Genomic DNA, 17,879 nt, shown 5'->3' with positions numbered 1-17,879 from the left:
AACTATGAATTAATGATGTGCACGTTGGCCTCTCTGAGTGTAGCTCTAATACGTCATTATGAAATATGTGAATGTCTGTGTAGTATCCAGGTGTGCACATCATCAATAAGAGGGTGGGGGCTGCCATGCCTGAGTAATTTGTCACTGTAAAATGAAAGAATTATTTATGCTTATAAGAAATTCTTATTTTTAAACTGGAGTCCACAGTAAGAGCAAATTGAATCAGCTGTTTCAGATTTTCTATCGCTCTGTTTAAAGTAAAACCTGCAGACTTTAAAAAGAAGTCAGTTTAGTCTCAAGGGAAGGTTTCAGAATAATACAGATTTTGTCTTTTTTCTTTGGGAATTCGATCCTGCTGAAACCCATTTTTTCTGGGAGAACAGATACAGACTTTGTCAGGATTACCAAATCCAGATTAGGCTGGTCTCACACCACATAAACAGAACAATCCCCCTGCTCAGCTGTCAAAATCCAAGCTTGCCACAGAGAGTTAAAAAAAACCACCCAATCATTACATATTTGCAGCAAATCTGGAAAAAGTGTCTGCAGTCTAAAAGTCAGACCCTTTTTGCTTCCCTCAGCTTGGTTATGGCTCAATCCAAAGCTCTAAATACAGGTGCATCTCAAAAATTATAATATCACGTGACTCTGGGACTGTGTGTGAATTCACAGGTTGTCGGGCAGGAGGATTTAAGTGTCAGTCACTCTACAACAGAAGCACTCTATGAGACTGTAGCGACTGTTGCTTGTAAAAGAGGAAAACAAGAAACAAATATGGCTTAGGTTATGGATTCAGAGTAGTAATGACGTATGTATCAGAAGGATGGAAAAAAGTCGGGGCTCTTATAAATGATTATGCAAATATAAGGAGCAAAAGCTGACCTATTGCAGGCGTCAGGATTCCCGTCAGTAACGTCAGGTCAGGGTGTCAAACTAGACGATGATGTAAGAAAATTTCGGACATGTTAGTTTTTTTGAATCATGGTCGTGGTCCTGGATGTGTCATTAGTTATGTTATACTGCAAGACTATTTGTAGTTCCCAACGCTCAAATCTGGCCTGAGTTTCGACTATGAGCTGCAACGCTGCAGTTCGTCCAAAATCTGCTGTGTTCGTTTAGTCTGTGCCGGCCTTTAGGGGAACTTCAGTGGGAGTGGACTGAAGCCTCGTCCACACAGAGACGAAAACAATATGTTTCCGTTTCGTTTTGAAAAAGTTTTCCATAAATACGGGATCCATTCAGGAAATGTCCGCATAAGCATGGAACCACTGACAACTACTGAAAACGCCGTAGTGCATATGCCAAGCCTGTAAGTGGCGCTGTAACGCCGCCAAGGAAATGCACCAAAAGAGAGAAGATTACTCCTAGTTGCCCTTCTGGTTGTTCTCCGCAGTGGATTTAAGAACATCTGGTGTCTGCTGTTCTCGGCAGTGGTAAAGGACTCAGATTTTGCTGTTAAAGCCATAATAAGCTCAGTAGCTTCTGCAGCATGAACACAACCCTGTAGTCCACCATTGTTGTTTTGGCTGTAACTGTGCATGCGGCCTAAGTGGGTTACGCTATGTAATCGTTTCAAGAAAGATGCGGTTGGCTGTCCACACGGAGATGAAACGGTAACGTTTACAGATTCGTTCCTTCTGGGACCTGGTTTCAAAAAGTAGAGTTTACGGCCTCCCAAAACGCTGTTTCCGTGTGAATGAACACCGATACAACCAAAACCTTGTGCGTGTACTCCTGTATTTCTCTCCGTGTGGACGGGGCCTGAGGCTGGATTCAGTGGATCAAGAGTCACCACACACAGACGTGTCCAGGAAATGGACTACAAGTGTAGCGTTCTTAGTGTCGAGCCACTCCCGAACCACAGACAACGTTTTAAGCCTCTCACCTGGGCTAAGGAGAAAAAGAAACTGACCTTTATTCAGTTTTTTCCAGTCAGTATTGAATTTCATTTGGAAATCAAGGTCCAAGAGTCTGGAGGGAGATCTGAGAGGCACTGAATCCAAGGTACTTAAAGTCCAGTGTTTTCAGTTTCCATAGTCAGTGATGGTTTGGGTCTACTGTGCTTTACCAAGTCCTGAGTCAAAGCAGTCAGCCGTCTACCGGGAGATATCAAAGCACTTAATGTTTCTATCTGCTGAGAAGCTTTATGGAGATACTGATTTCTTTTCCCAGCAGGATTTCACACCTGCACACAGGGAAGCCAAAACTACCAGAAACTGTTTTTGCTGACCCTGATGTGACTGTGTCTGATTGGCCAGCCAACTGGTCTGACCTGAACATCATAGAGAACCTGTGAGAAACGTCAAGACGAAGACGAGAGACAGCAGACTCAACAAAACAGACGAGCTGAAGGCTGCTATCAGAGCAAGCTGGGGTTTATGATACCTAACAGTGCCATGGACTGATTGCCTCCATGCCATGTCACATAGATGCGGTAATGCATATGTTATGTGATATTCTAATATTTCGCTATAGTGGGTTTTCAGTTTTCACGAGCTTTAATCATTAAGATTAAAACAAAAAAATCTTGGAATATTTTACTGTGTATGAGATGAATCTAGAGCATATGGACGTTTCACTTTTTGAATTAAATCACAGGAGAAAACATACATTTTTCATGATATTCTAATGTTTTTAGATGCACCCGTGCATGTGCTTTTTTACAAATATGGCTACATCTTTAAAGAATCAAATGGCTTTACAATAGTTCATTAACACTGAGTTACCTCCTGTTGGCTACGCCTAAGTTTAGAAGCAGGTTATGCTCAAATGTTTAACAGGGTCTTGGTAATAATAGTATGCCTGCATTTACAAATCTCAAGGGCCACTGGATTGGCCAGACTATTAGTTAATACTTCAGGTCCATGATTAATATCTTATCAAATTTCACAGCTGATTGGTTGGACATGATGGGTCACATTTAGCCTCCCAAATCAGCATCCGTCCTCCTGTGCCTGTGTTCATGAAGTCGGTTTATTTTCAATTGATATCACTACTCTGAAGGCATCAAAACTTAATAGAAAATTATAATGCTAAATGCTCTTACCAGCTTACTTCAATAGCCTAAGGGCCAATGACCACCTTAATATGCCACTGCAGATGTAAATGTAGAAGTCTGAATTAATAAAGGCCAAATTATCTGAGGCCTTTTAACCCAGAGACAAAACAATTGAATGTGTGCTGGGTTTAAAAGTTTCACATCCTCAGTGTCTGTGAGGAAGCGACAGTCGTGACAAGTTTCTTGAGTTTTTGATTACATCCCAAAGCGACACCTCCACTGTGTCGGCCCACTGAGGAGATGATGAGCAGCAGGTTATCTGCAGCTCAGCGTGAAGGTTCCCGCTCTGCAGACATTGTGATTGGCCAACGTGTGTCTGCACGCAGAGGGAGACGCCTTCACAGCCAGCTGCAAGACAGCTCCAGCTCTGCTCACAACTCCAACTTTGTTCTCAAGTAGGGATGATTTTACTCAAGCTTTCACAAACAAGAGCATGTGAGTGAGTGAAATGTGTTTAAACTCTTACTGGTGAAAGTCAGTAAGGGCTCAGAAAAAATAAAGCAATTAGAGCTGAAATGATGAGATCACAACCAGAGCCATGCAATTACAAATGTGCTTAAGAGAAAAGAGATTACCTTTACTTATTTAAAAGAATATCTAACAAAAATTTTTTGCTGACAAGACTTAGATTAAAAAATGTCATTGTAAATGTGCCGTTAGAGTAAGATCAAGAACAAAAATGAATAATTTTTCTCCCAGTGTCCTTAATCCAGTTTGCTCCCCATGCTCAGGCCATCGCCTACATATGTTTTTAAGTTTCACAAGTGCCACTGGGAAAATGAAAGACATAAAGCACCCAGGATAGGCCATTTAATCTTTTACTTTTATGATCATTAAATCACGTCCAACTTGTAACATAAGGATATCAAATGTTCGCCATATGAATAAACAGAAGAAGTCGTATTTCTGATCTAAGACAGTCTGGTATCATAAATACAAGCTCTGGCCATCTGTTGTCCTTGCAGCAGCACAAGAACAGCAGTCATAGGGAGTATGATACTGAAAAAGGGCAGCAGCAGTGCTCCATGTAGTGTGAGGGAAACTGAAATGTGATAATTGCTTTAAACAAGGTCATTTACAGCCCTAATTTCAAAAAGGTTGGGCTGCTGTGTAATTTGTAGATGAAGACCACATTTCAAAAAAGTAGGGATGGCTGGAAAAGGAAGTGGTAATCATTAAAAAGAACAGCTGGAGGAGCATGACTGGGTATAGATGGAGCATTTCAGAGAGCCAGAGTCTCTCAGAAGTAAAGATGGGCAGAGGTTTAGCAATCTGTGAAGGACTGCAGGTAAAAATTATGGAACAATTTCAGAAAATTTTTCCTGGACATAAACGAGAAAGACTTTGACTATCCCATCATCTAGCCCATGATATCATCAAAAGATGCAGAGAACCTGCAGAGATCTCTGTGCACAAAGGACAAGGCTGAAGGTCAAGATGGGATGCTAGTGATCGTCAGACCCTCAGATAACACTGCATTAAAAACAGGCATGATTCTGTATTGGAAACACTCCCAGAAATAATTATCTGTCAACACAGTTCACCAAGATCCAGAAACACTGACATCTCCTCTGGACCAAAGATCCTTTAAAACAGACTGAGGCCATATTGGTCATATTGGTCTTTGCCCTGGGCCTCCAAATGATTAAAACCGGCCCTGTCTGCTCATTTGACAGTATTTATTATGATCAGTAAAGATCAAATAAAACACCAAACGTTTGGACAAGTTTCCCTGATATTAAGTCATTTCAACATGTGATGTGTGTGGGAGATCGTCAGGAAGTGACTGTTAAAACAAAGGCATAAGAAGCTGCACTTTGAACACATGGAAGCACACCTCAATAAATAAACTTACTGAAGAGACGCAAAACCAGAGGACCTCTCTCTGCTCTCTCTCTCACGCATGTTCCCTTGTCACTGTGGCTTCAGTTCCCCCAAAAAGGGTCTAATGATGTCAACAGACAAGGCTTCAGAAAACGACTAACCACTGAAAACCTTTTCATTTACATAGGCTTGAAATTCACTGAGGGCCCCTCAAGGCAATTTAAGAAGTGTAGATTAAATTGTTTTTCAATCTCTGGTGGCAACATAAACAAGACAATGGAATTGATCAGAAAGAAAATTGGCAGTGGCTCCTATCTAGGCATAGAGATAGAAAAAAGAGACAAAACCAAGAGCAGAGAAGAATACATTACTGCACATGAATGTACACAAGAGGTAAACTTTTCAAACAACTGCAAAGCATTTTTCCACAGAGGGCCAATTATTTCAAAGCCTCTGTTGTTGTCTTATCAATGTATAAAAATTATTAAAAGCACCGGCTGCATCCAACTGGAAAAAGCAGTGCTCTCAGTTCGCTCTGAATCTATTTCATAGTTAATCACCATTAAATAAAATATCATTAAATGTATCACATCTTTATCCCATCGTTTGTCTCCACAGTATTTTGTATTTAATGTAATTTAATTTCACAAACTCAGTTAAGCAGAACTTTTTGGCTCTTTGCACTTTGCTTATAAAGTTTAAAGAACTTTAGGAGGGTGGATTGAGCCTGAAGAGTGTCATTAGGCATTTTGCTTTCATGCATTGAGATTTAAGATTTAAAATTTATGAACGGTATAAAAAGTTAGGGCAGTAATTAAAGAAATGCCTGTTATTTGAAAAGTTAAGTGATAAATTACAAGGTGATGTAATTAATCTGAGGTCAGTCAGATAAAAACTGTAGGGATTTGAAGAAAATTAAAACATATTTTACAATGTCCTTGTCTTACATTAATACATCATTCACAACGTGCACATACACATTTATCATCCAAGGTGATGAGAATCAAATCTTAAATTGAAGTTGAGCCATTAGAAATACATCTAAAATGAAAAATGTCATAAAATAGTTTGATGCCTTGACTGATTTAAGGTAAAACTGATTTTTAAAAACAGTGAGGTTTTGGTGAATAAAGAACCTTTATCATCAAACTCCGTTTTTTTTGTTGTTGTTGTTTTGTTTTGTTTTTTGCCAAGTAGCCTACATGTTTACATACAAGGAATATGTTTGTACTAGTTTAGTTTATACAGAGCTGTGTTATCCTGAAAGTTCAATTTTGTTTTGCAACACAAAGCATGTCTGAAGTTTGCCCAAACGTCGTTTTTTTGTCAGATACCTGAATTAACATCGAGCTGAAGGAACAACTTGTGCAGGCGACGACTAAAACGTACCTGAACTGATTTCCTAACGGCCACTGGATGCCTCGTTCTGTTTATTACACGCCACTGGTAGCGTTGTTTCTGTACCACCATGATCAGATACCCCAATGGGCCAATCACAGATCATAACAAACCTTTCGTGATGAGAATCTGTGCGCCCATTGGATACACAGATTGTGATGTAACACGGAAGTAAGTACCGATTGGCCAATCGCCCTTCCTTATGTCAGTACACACCACTTCGCTGCTGTCCAGCGGAACAGGGAGCAAACACAGGTACAGTGCACTTTTGACCTAAAAATGTAACTTCGTTTTAATAGAATGAAGGTATTATTAAGATATTCAAAGTGATGGCTCCTTAAGCAGCCACTTGTGTTTGTTCACAATCTACAACAACGTAATAACCGTTTTATAAAGTTATCATTCCTAACGGTCGTTAAGACTGTAGCCTTCATAAATGTAACATCTGGATCCCTTATTTTACAGGACTTACATGTTTATGCGGTTCTGAGATAAGTTAGTGAATTTTGCTGATTTTCCTTCAACTTTGAAGGAGCAAATCTGGATGTTACGTTTCTGTTCAGCACAATGACCTCTCAGTTGTCGTCATGTATACCTTTATTGATATTGTATATGAAGTATCAGAGAGGGAACCAACGTCTGCCTCCAAATGTACGTCTGTAACATCAGAGTAGTGTTGGGGATATGTGTAAAGACCACTGTAGCAACTTAAGAGCAACCTTTCACCTCGTATTGATTTTATATCTGCAGGAAGTGTATCATTTTATTGAGCTATGGCTCATTCTCTTTTATAGTATTATATTGAAATTCGCATGGTAAACTTTATAAGAGGATATTTGTCTCTTTAGGAATCTAAAGGTGGATGCAAACAACAGTTGCCCATTTTAAGAGCTGTTCATGTAATAGTACTTTAGTTTCTGTGACACACAAGAGAAACTAGGGGTGTGTATTGGCAAGAATCTGGCGATATGATACGTATCGCGATATGGGGTGCTGATATCGATATATTGCGATACTATGAGCAAGGCGATATAGTGCGATATTTTTGTATTTATACATATATATATAAATTTGTATATGTGAGTGTGTATATGTATATATATATATATATATATGTTTATTTATAGAAATAAATACCTATGTAATTTAAGTTAATATGGAATATAGCTAATAGAACAGAATTAAGCTATTAATAAGAAATGTATTGAAATTATATGTATAGTATGTAAATAAAAAATATATATGCTGTATTATCAGGGCTCAACAGTGCGAGCGTTTCACTCGCATTTGCGCCTAAAAATAGGTGTGTGCGAACTGTAAAAAATATTTAGGGGCACATGTGCGCATAAAAAAATCAGCCGAAGCAGCTGAAGTAGAGATCCATAGAGGAGAGATGCCTCGCTTGGAGTCTGTGTAGCCATAGCAACACATCGTCGTCCATGCTTATTTATTCGTCTAATGTTAAGAACAACATGTTGGACATCTCACCGTCTCGCTGGCTGCTCATAATACCCCAATCCAAGAGCAGAAACCCCAAGACGGCATAATTCTGTGTTTTTGCATTGTTTATGTGGAAAAAAGACTGGCGGAAGGAGCTGGATTTCCCCGTTTCATCTTCTTCTATGCTGGCTTTTCTTCTTGGTCGCCGTTTCTTTGTCACGACAGCACCCCTAACAGGCAGAGGTTGTAGGTGTTCAGATGGTTTGGTCTGTTTGGCCAAGAGCAATGTGACTGCAAACCAAACCAAAAGAAAGTGCACTTTCAGTTCCAAAATGGACCCAGTCCCCCAGACTATACAAAACATGCAAAAATTAAACCTATTAGTCACTTAGACTCCGACTGAAGTTGCCAAATTTAAAGTACCAAAATTAGTAACATTAAAGACAAAATTAAATTGCAATACTTTTCAAAACTTGAAGATTTTACCTTTCTGTACATTTTGTATACAAATTCATTGAATAATTTTGCTCATAAATGTCTATTTGCATCACATTTATTACGGAAAACACATTATTTGATCAATTTTCATTGTGCCCCTAAATTTATTTATGTGCTCCTAACTTTTTCAACTTAGGAGCAAATGTGCTCCTAAGTTGAAAAAGTTAGCGTCAAGCCCTGATTATAAAAAATATGGTCCTGCATCATCTAGAGTTTTAACTGTTTTTGTGCAGTTTGAAGATGAGGATTTTTCTCATGTGTTGTAATGAATTAAAATGCTTTCAGGAGTTTTAAAAAGAAAAGTGAAAGAATCAGAAATAGAGTAAATGAACTAAAATCTTTTATATTTCATGGTACATCTGCTTGTATGTCTTAACGTAATGACAAGGTGTTTGTGGAGGAAGACTGATCCTCAAGTCCAGCTTTAAGGACTGATGGACTGTGTTATGAGGAGGGCATGAAGGGAGAGGCCAGTGTGTTTTTTATCGTATTACGGAAGCCATCATTCTTAACAACACTACGATTGCACAAGTCCTTACAAAAAAAAAAAGTACTGACTCTGTGATTATGGTGACATGAGTAAAAAACAGCAGTAGCTTCAGCAGGCTTCTTTCATGTTAGCCGTTATTAGCTGCAAAGCTATCGCTATGATGTATCGCGCTCAGGTTCGTAGTAATGTCCAAGTATTTTACTCTGGCGTGGCATATCTTACAAATGACTTGATTCCTGTATAAGTCTGTACTGTCTTTAATGTTTTGGAAGCCAAAGTTAGTCCACAAACACACCACAAACTACCGCACCAACAAAGCAAATTATTAATTGAAAAAATATTGACACTGCATTTTAAAATATCAATACAGTATTGCACCATGAAATATCGTGATACCAGTTTATGTAACCATAGTTTTTCTTAACTTAGATCATATTGAGACTTATTTGACAGCGAGCACTTTCCTCATATTTTACAAATAAATGAGATAATGGCAATATAAAGAACTAAGACCCTCACATCTGTATCCTTTTCTCAGATGAGAACCTGCATTGCTGCTTAGAATAACTCTTATTTTAGTCAGAGAAAGCATATTTGTAAGTCTTTCAGTGCTTCCGATCCTGCTGCAAAATGCTCTACATTATCACCTTGTTATTGTAATGGAGTAAATAAACTAAAGATAATCTGACATGAAAGTTAAAAACTTTCAGTAGGGATGCACCAATACCACCTTTTTCCAGACCAAGTACAAGTATGTCAGACATTCCTCATCCCTCCTCTTGACAATTTATCAATGCATGGGTTTAATTCTCTTTGCCATCCTCATGCATGTTAAAATATCACCAAACTGCAGGCATGTCTCTCACTTTGACTATTATGCTCCTATAATGAGAGGTTAACATCACACTTTAAAATGGTACCGACAGCAGAATCTGCAAAGTTTTATGAGTAGAAGTACAAGACTTAGACTTGGTATTGGCACTGATACTGGTATCAGTATTGATGCATCCTTGAAGTTCAGACTATATGTATGTTTAAATGATTCATTTCTTGTTTTTAGAGCTTAAGAAGGATTAATGGTAACAGGTTTGGTATAAGGATGCACAATATTATCAGCAGATGAAATCTAAAGTGGTTAACTTTTTGTAATATTCCAGCTGATGTCGGTAATCAGAAGATTGTTCAAATTAGGTGTGTAGTATCAATTTAACAATCAGTGGCTCTGCTTTACCTGACGTTGTTCCTTTTTTCATCCTAATTCCTCGAAATTTCAGTGGGCTCTAAGGGCTGAAGTTTCAGATCTGAACTACAGCTTGTTAGTTTTTTACACCAGAGAGGACTTTACAGAACACTTAGACTGTAGATTGAAAGTAAAGCTCCACAAAAATGTGTCAGATTTTAATTTGGTGCTGTGCAGAGCTCAATGTCTGTAAGCAGGTTGTTCCAGTGCTGTTTGTCACTCTCAAGAAGGCAAATTAAGCCTGGTTTTACTGGTCTGGTTAAAAATAAATTGTTCATTATGTGCATTTAATCCAAAGAGTTGCTTTGTTATTCATCACTGAAAGTCTGTATTTGAACAAGATAAGACCTCTATCATGTATTGTAGCGTCAGATGCTGTTTGTCTTGTTTTATGTCTGTTAAATAAACTCCCACAACAAAAGAGATGGATAGATTCTAGCACAGGACAGATTTGGTGTTTTTTACAGTGATAAAAAGGAGTGTATTTATTGGTATCAATATCAGTATCAACTAAAATGTGTTTGTAAATATCAACATAAAATCCAATGTCATGCATGCCTAGTGCGACATGTAAAGTATCTCCAAAACACTCTTGAGAAGATTTAAGATGTATTATTTAAAAATGGCCTCTGTGAAATCTAGTTCATATTTTTATGATTTATCTCAAACAAATGACAGATTTGTTTCTCTTTCTTTCCTCAGATTCAACCATGGATCTTGTGCTGAATATTGCTGACTACTACATCCTTACCCCGTATGTGTACCCCGCATCGTGGCCTGAGGACGGCGCCCTGCGGCAGATCATCAGCCTTTTGGTGCTGACGAACCTCGGGGCTGCAGTGCTGTATCTGGGCCTCGGAGCCATCGCCTACTTTTTCATCTTCGACCACAATCTGATGAAACACCCACATTTCTTAGAGGTATAAAGCCTGTATCTCACTTTATGATTGCCGGAGTAATAAATGGAGTGCGAGCACTGCCAGATGCAGTAATCAATTGAACTTTGCATTTACAACAAGCAGAATGAAATGTAAGTTTGTTATGTAATAAATGATAACTTTCCGAGCTTTTACAGTGACTACTACAATTATAACAGGGAAATACAACAGCAACAAGTCACTTAACAAATAAAGGAATGAATAAAACAGTTACGTGCAGTAAAGTTCACACATCTGCAAGAGGCTTTGTGGTGGCTGCACAGGATTTAGGTTTATTCCCCCTTCCTATTTAAATTATCAGCACCTTTAAATGCTCTGCTTTCAATGCTTTCAGAATCAGGTCCAGAGGGAGATCAAATATGCGATGACCTCTCTTCCCTGGATCAGCATTCCCACAGTGGCTCTGTTTTTCGCTGAAGTTCGAGGGTACAGCAAACTGTATGACAATGTCAGTGACTCCCCTCTAGGTAAGCTGCAGACTGATCAAACTTGCTCTGAGTTGTTCTGTTAACTCATTGTTTCTGTGAATTTTTCCTCAGGCTTAAAACCCCAAGCACACACAGTTCCTGTTGTTGCTGACAGTTTGTCTGCTTTCAGGTTGGCCCGGCCTGTTCCTAAGCATGATCTCCTTCCTGTTTTTCACCGACATGTGTATCTACTGGATCCATCGGTTTCTGCATCATAAGCTTATATACAAGGTGAGCACAGCTTGAACTATGGACATCTACACTTATTCAACATACAGAGTCTAATTACTGAAACAAAATACACATTAGTAGACTATCCCTGTTGGAAAGAAGGCAGTTCTCTCAGTGACAGGACATGCCGTAAAAAGAAGGGTGGAGGATTGGCAGATTCAAGTAACAGAGTCTACACCATCTCAAATCTCTTGAGTTGCATCCATGTATCTCTTACCTAAGTCTTTTTTTTGCGGGGTGGAGAGGAGCATGTCAATGAATAGAAAAATAATGAGGCAGTTTCTTTCTGAGCAAGAAGATCACGTCAGTTAAAGGATGTGTGAGTAAATGATCTACACCCTTGAAGAGAATTATCCTGAATATTGGTTGTTTGAAGTTGCTACAATTTTTTCTGTTTAACCTGTTTGCCTGATGTTGTGGCGATCTGTATCAAAAATGACATAGTCCTGCAGACCTTCTACTTCACAACTAGCCAGATGAAGAGAGACAAAAGTCTTTAGGAGTTGTGTACTCAGCTGGGGGACTAACTGTGCTCCTTTGACAGCTTTTCTCCTTGACTTATCAGTGCAATCTTTTAATAAAAACAGTGTTAAACTATTAACCAAATAACACTGTGGGATATGTGACCTGTAATAATGTGTTGTTCATCAACAAGCCTACAAGCCAGCTCTTATATGTGACGCACAGGAGAGCCAGTTTTCTTTCTGGTATTTTCATTGTTATTTAACTTACAGCCAGACTGGAACTAATAGATGAGCTGTTCTGGAGCCAGAATACCAGCTCTTATTATTAGGCTGAGCCAAATGATCCGGATCTCTAAAAGAGATGGATTTCCCATCACAATGAGTGAGGTTGGATGGGCATCTGTTGTGAAAACAGATCCGGGTTTACCAGGCCAGACCATGACAAACTACACTGAACCAAACTGGACTGGACACAACCACATGTAAGTGTTGTCCTACACATATCATCCAGGCGTTAACTGAGGCTTTTAATCCTGTCTGCCACCATTTCTTGTCTTTTCAAACTTTTCTCCAAATACGTCAGAACTTTTTGGGAATCAAAAGCTGCTAAAGATTGTGTTGCTGTTGTTTTCTCTCCACACAATTCAAATGGGTGGCAGAGCCACAAAAAGCATGAATCTTTTGCCTTTTCGTAGGTCTTCTCCATTAAGCAATCAATACCTGTCCCCTGTAAGGGGTTATTTTCTAAGACCTGAAGCCTTATGCAAACAGCCTATTTCCAAAATGCAGCCAATTTGCTCAGGGGATTGCAGGGTTTTTAAGGAATTTTTGTCAGGTTTTAAAAAGCAAAGCTCCAAGTGTTTTTTTGGTATTTGAAATATACTGACATATTGGCTGCAAACATAATCATTACATAATATCCTAATATGTAAAATAAACATGTTTCAAAGGTTTTAGGTTTTCTTAGCACAATTAGAGACAATAACATGTTCTCTCTCTAGTTGCTTGTCATGCAAATTGTTTGCGCTACTTATCTAGATTTCATTTATGTGCAACAAGTAGTTGTGTCTCACTTACTAAATATTAACCAAATAATCCGAACCACAGAAATATAAGTACATCGATATATTGGTACACAGTAGTATAACATTTTAGAAAAAGCACCATATTGGTTATATCTGGGGTCTAGACTTCTAAATACCAACACATGTTCATGAAAGTATCACTCATGACTGAGACCAGCTGTCATTTAAAGCTACAGTGTCGTGAGAAACATGGTGTTTGTCCAGAGCAAAGTGGCAGGTCAAAGAAACTGACAACTTAAGCAGCTGTAGATACTGTTTTACCTGTAGAAAAGTGTTATCTAAGGTCACAAAATGAATAGATGTCCTGCACCACGCCCTGTCTGGGTGACACATGCTCTGCAGGTGTAGGTAACCAGAGAGAGAGAGAGACGTGTGCTGCTTAAAAGCACGGAATATGACTCAGTGGAATAGTTTACGGAAACTTGATCATTTTTTCTGGTACATACAGGAAAGAGAACCAGGTGGGACACTCTTGGGGTCTACAATAAACACTCAGATCATGCCTCAGAAGTTGTTGTGTTGTATTGCCATTAATATTTGTGTGTAACAGTGTTAATTTTGACAGTTATTTTTAATTTTAGTTTCTATCTTAGTCTTTTGTTTAAATGCATTGTAGTTTTAGTCATATTTTAGCAATTTCTACCCTTTATATGTAGTTTAAGTCTAGTTTTAATTGACAAAAACTCAAAAGACATTTTAGTCCAGTTTTATTTCATAAAAAAGTCCTCACATTTTAGGCTCAACTTTTAGTTCAAGTATTTATTCTCTTGCCTAAATTTGGTACCAAATCATGGTAGTTATGTTCTGTTCAGACACTTTATTTATCCCGAAGTGCAATTCAGTTTACAGTTTACCACGCCTTAAAGCAGTCTAAACAATTGTGAAACAAAAACAAACAAACAAAAGCCAAACAGTCACAGCAGCATAGAGACAACCCCATTCAGATGTCAGTGCTAACAGATCAGCCGGAAGAAACATGGGAGGACGATAAATACAATGTCAAAGATGCATTAAAAGTAAGACACACCTAAAACTCAAATTTAGCATGGACAGCAAATCAGTTTAGCTCTCAGCAGCCTGGTAGCTAAAGGGATAGATTATGGTCATGTGTTCTAATCACTTTGACAAACCTGGGGTCCCTGCTTTCTACAGCTGAGAGATACAGATGCATTGTATTTTGGCAGATTTACCCACAGTGGAGAAGTAATATCATAGACTTTGAATGTCTGACGAAAACTAAATTACATTTTATTCTAGTTTTAGTCATACATACACACACACACACAGATACTTTTTGTCAGTTTTAGTCATCAGAGATCTATTTTGGCTAGTCTTAGTCTAGTCTTTATCATGGAAAAAAGTTTGTGGATGAACATTTTAGTCATAGTTTTAGTCGACAAAATTAACACTGGTATGTAAAGTCTTAATCAGTGAATTAGTCTTAGATTTAGAAGCTCTTTGACTACTTTGTTTCTCGTCTCCAACAGTTTTTCCACAAACCACACCACCTGTGGAAGATCCCGACCCCCTTCGCCAGCCACGCCTTCCATCCAGTGGACGGCTTCATGCAGGGTCTCCCGTACCACATCTACCCGTTCCTCTTCCCCCTCCACAAGGTGCTTTACCTTGCCCTCTACATCTTTGTCAACATCTGGACCATCTCTATCCACGACGGAGACTACCGTGTCCCCAGTAGCCTGACCAGCATCATTAACGGCTCCGCCCACCACACCGACCATCACCTCTTCTTCGACTACAACTACGGACAGTACTTCACTCTGTGGGACCGCCTGGGGGGCTCCTACCGGTACCCGTCTGCTCTGATGGGAAAGGGTCCCCATGATCTGATCCGGAAACTTAAAGCAGAGGGAAAGTTAGGCGATGACGGAGTGAAGGCTAATGGGCAGGTGAATGGACACGCTCAGAGATGTAAGGAGGAGTAGGAGGGATTAATTCTTAAAGTGTTTTTATTTTCATAAGGACAATGAGCTACACAAATCCTTAGCTGGTAAACATGTCAGAACATAACTTCAACTTTTTGCCAAATAAGCTGTTTTGAGATGTTAAATACTAGGAAATGTATCAAGAAGGCTCCCCTTAAATCCAGGACTAGCTGTGGGATTAACCATGCCAATAGATACAGAGCAGATGCATCTGGAGTTGGTGTTTTTGTTTTGCAGTGCCCACTTTTGCAGAATTGAATGATACAGTCAATTTTTGACTATTCCATAGAACAGAATTTAGGTTAAAAAACTGTTGTGCAAACTTAAGCTGGATTCATACCCCTAGAGTGGGGGCAGAAATCAGGTTTGGGCCCTTCAGTGATATAAATGTACAGCACAGGTAGCCAGGTAAAATGTTACACCTCACAAACTTGCTGATTTATTTGAGTCACTCAAATAATTTCAAACATTTTTTTTAAGTTAAGGATTCAAAATCTGTTTTATTCAGTTATGCTCTCTAAACCAAACCATTAAAGCTGATGCTAACAGTCTGAAGTTATGCTGCAGAACAGACAAACTTAGACCAATCCCCCCAGACATTTATGAAGATTTTTCATTTCTGTATTTACTTCAGAAAGTTGTCTGCTTGTTTGCATCTTCTTCCTCATGAGATCTCATTATATGTAAGATCAAATGATTTGGTATTTGCTCTGTGTGATGCATGAGTTCATCTTGATAATACTTTATCTGATGATGAGTCTTACACCACTATTTTTATGTCCAGTAGGATGTGCGTATTTTATATTAGAAAGAAAAAAACATCTGTTTTGGTCCTCGTGTGTGTGATGAAACCCAATCTGTTAGGATGTCTAGGATGTTACATTTTTAAATATTATTGTTCAGGCCAGACCTCAGAAACAACAAAGCCAAGAGATGTGTGGAGCATTTAAAAGCTGCTATACTAAGAGCAGGGGTACAAGATGAGCGTACAAGATGATTGTAATCAAGTAAAAGTACAGTTACTTTGATTAAAAGTAACTCAATCGAAAGTAAAATTACAGGTCAAAAATCTACTCAAGTAAAAGTGAATCATTACCATTTTAAAGTTTCTTTAAAGTTCTGAGTAGTTGCTTTCATACAGTAGAACGTGATCTTCCCTTCCTTAGCGGGATTTCTCCTGATATCTAATATTTTTATATTTCCAAACTCATTTAACCGATATACAAGCACCTTTTTTCAAATAAAATAAAATAAACCCACCAAGTTTCTCCAGGGCAAACAGAGGCTGAGTCAAGCTGAGCTGAGAGAGAAATGGCTTTATGTTTGTTTTTAGTTCAAAATGTTCAGGACTCATGGTGGGCTTCTTGAGTATGTGGGGCAAAAGGCAAGAGGAAAAATTAGAAACAGGACAAAAATGTAAACAAAATAAAATGAACTCGAGTCCCTTCAGTGCATCCATACTCCATTCATAATTGTTGCATGGGTCTCAAAACATAAAATACATTTCTATTAAGCAAAAGAGTAGATCAAGGGTTGTATTCAATCCCTCGTTTCACTAGAAGCAATGTTTTTCCATTTATATCATGTTGAGCTGCTTTATTGGAGTTTCTGACATGTTTTTTTTTTTTACCTTATTTGCTTCTACTGTTATTTTCAACAAAGGCAAGGTTCAGATATATTCTTGACTGTGCTTTGAAAATCAACATTTGTGGGGGCAATCTGCCTCCAGGCAACCCAACGTAATGTTTACAAGAAGACAATTATTAAGCTGCTTGAGCCAATCTTGGACAATAGTCCACAGATATGCAGCATCTGGATATTTTTTTCTAGAGATGATGATGATGGTGGTTGTGAAAGTGTATGTATCTGTTATTGTTTTGGTGCACAGACTGGCAAACTTGCTGACACAGAAAGTTTAGGTAGCATTAATCTCCGGAGACCCTGTGTCCACATAGAGTTATAGGTGTGCTTTGAAATTTTTAGAATTTCAGAAATTGCTCTGGTTGATTTAAGTTTCGGTGCTGCACGGTGGTGCAGGGGTTAACGCTGTTGCCTCACAGCAAGAAGGTCCCTGGTTCGCTTCCCAGTCAGAGCCTTTCTGTGCGCAGTTTTCATGTGATCCCAGTGCATGCGTGGGTTCTCTCCGGGTACTTCAGCTTTCTACCACCACCAAAAAAATGCTCAGTAGGTTAACTGGTGACTCTAAATTGGCCATAGGTGTGAATGTGAGCGTACCTGGTTGTCTGCCTCTGTGTCTCCTGTGATATACTGGTGACCAGTCCAGGGTGTACTCCGCCTCTCGCCCAATGATAGCGGGGATAGGCTCCAGCCCCCCACAATCCCCAAGAGATAAGCGGTATAGAAATTGGATGGTTGGAATTTGGATTTTCTTTTTTTTTTTTTTTTTTTTGGGGGGGGGGGGGTTGTTTAGCAATTTACCATAATTTTAAATTTAAAGAATTTTATTTTATATTTTTATATAATAAGAAATTTGGGGAATTTGCTTGAAAATTTTCAGGAATTGTCATCGAATGTTTAGGTGAAAATAAATGGAAATTTTTAATTTTAATTTTATCTAAAAGACTTACTTAAATGTTTGGGGAATATTTTAGGACATTTTGGGATTTTTTTAAGGTTTTTTTGAATTTTCACAGAATTTTTCAGTAAGTTCTTAAAATTGTGGGGGTATAAGGGAGATTTTTTTGCTTTGAGAATTTCTCATTATTCTCAAAAGAAGTTTTTAGGACTGAGAACTTTCAGTGGAAATTTATTCCTGGCCTTAACACGCTCTTGAGGTCCACCA

General features: G+C 38.6%; 1 protein-coding gene across 1 annotated transcript; it reads left to right on the top strand.

Moving 5' to 3' along the window:
- Positions 1-6,485: 6,485 nt before the first annotated feature.
- LOC121518327 (lathosterol oxidase-like) lies at positions 6,486-17,458 on the top strand. Its single transcript, XM_041800568.1, has 5 exons — positions 6,486-6,535; positions 10,651-10,868; positions 11,221-11,353; positions 11,484-11,584; positions 14,621-17,458. Exons 2-5 carry the CDS (start codon positions 10,659-10,661, stop codon positions 15,074-15,076), a joined length of 900 nt encoding a protein of 299 aa, XP_041656502.1. The 5' UTR covers positions 6,486-6,535; positions 10,651-10,658; the 3' UTR covers positions 15,077-17,458.
- The last annotated feature ends 421 nt before the right edge of the window (positions 17,459-17,879 follow it).

Source organism: Cheilinus undulatus, linkage group 12 (genome assembly GCF_018320785.1).
Source record: "Cheilinus undulatus linkage group 12, ASM1832078v1, whole genome shotgun sequence".
Classification (NCBI taxonomy): domain Eukaryota; kingdom Metazoa; phylum Chordata; class Actinopteri; order Labriformes; family Labridae; genus Cheilinus; species Cheilinus undulatus.
This window is presented reverse-complemented; position numbering and strand designations above follow the sequence as displayed.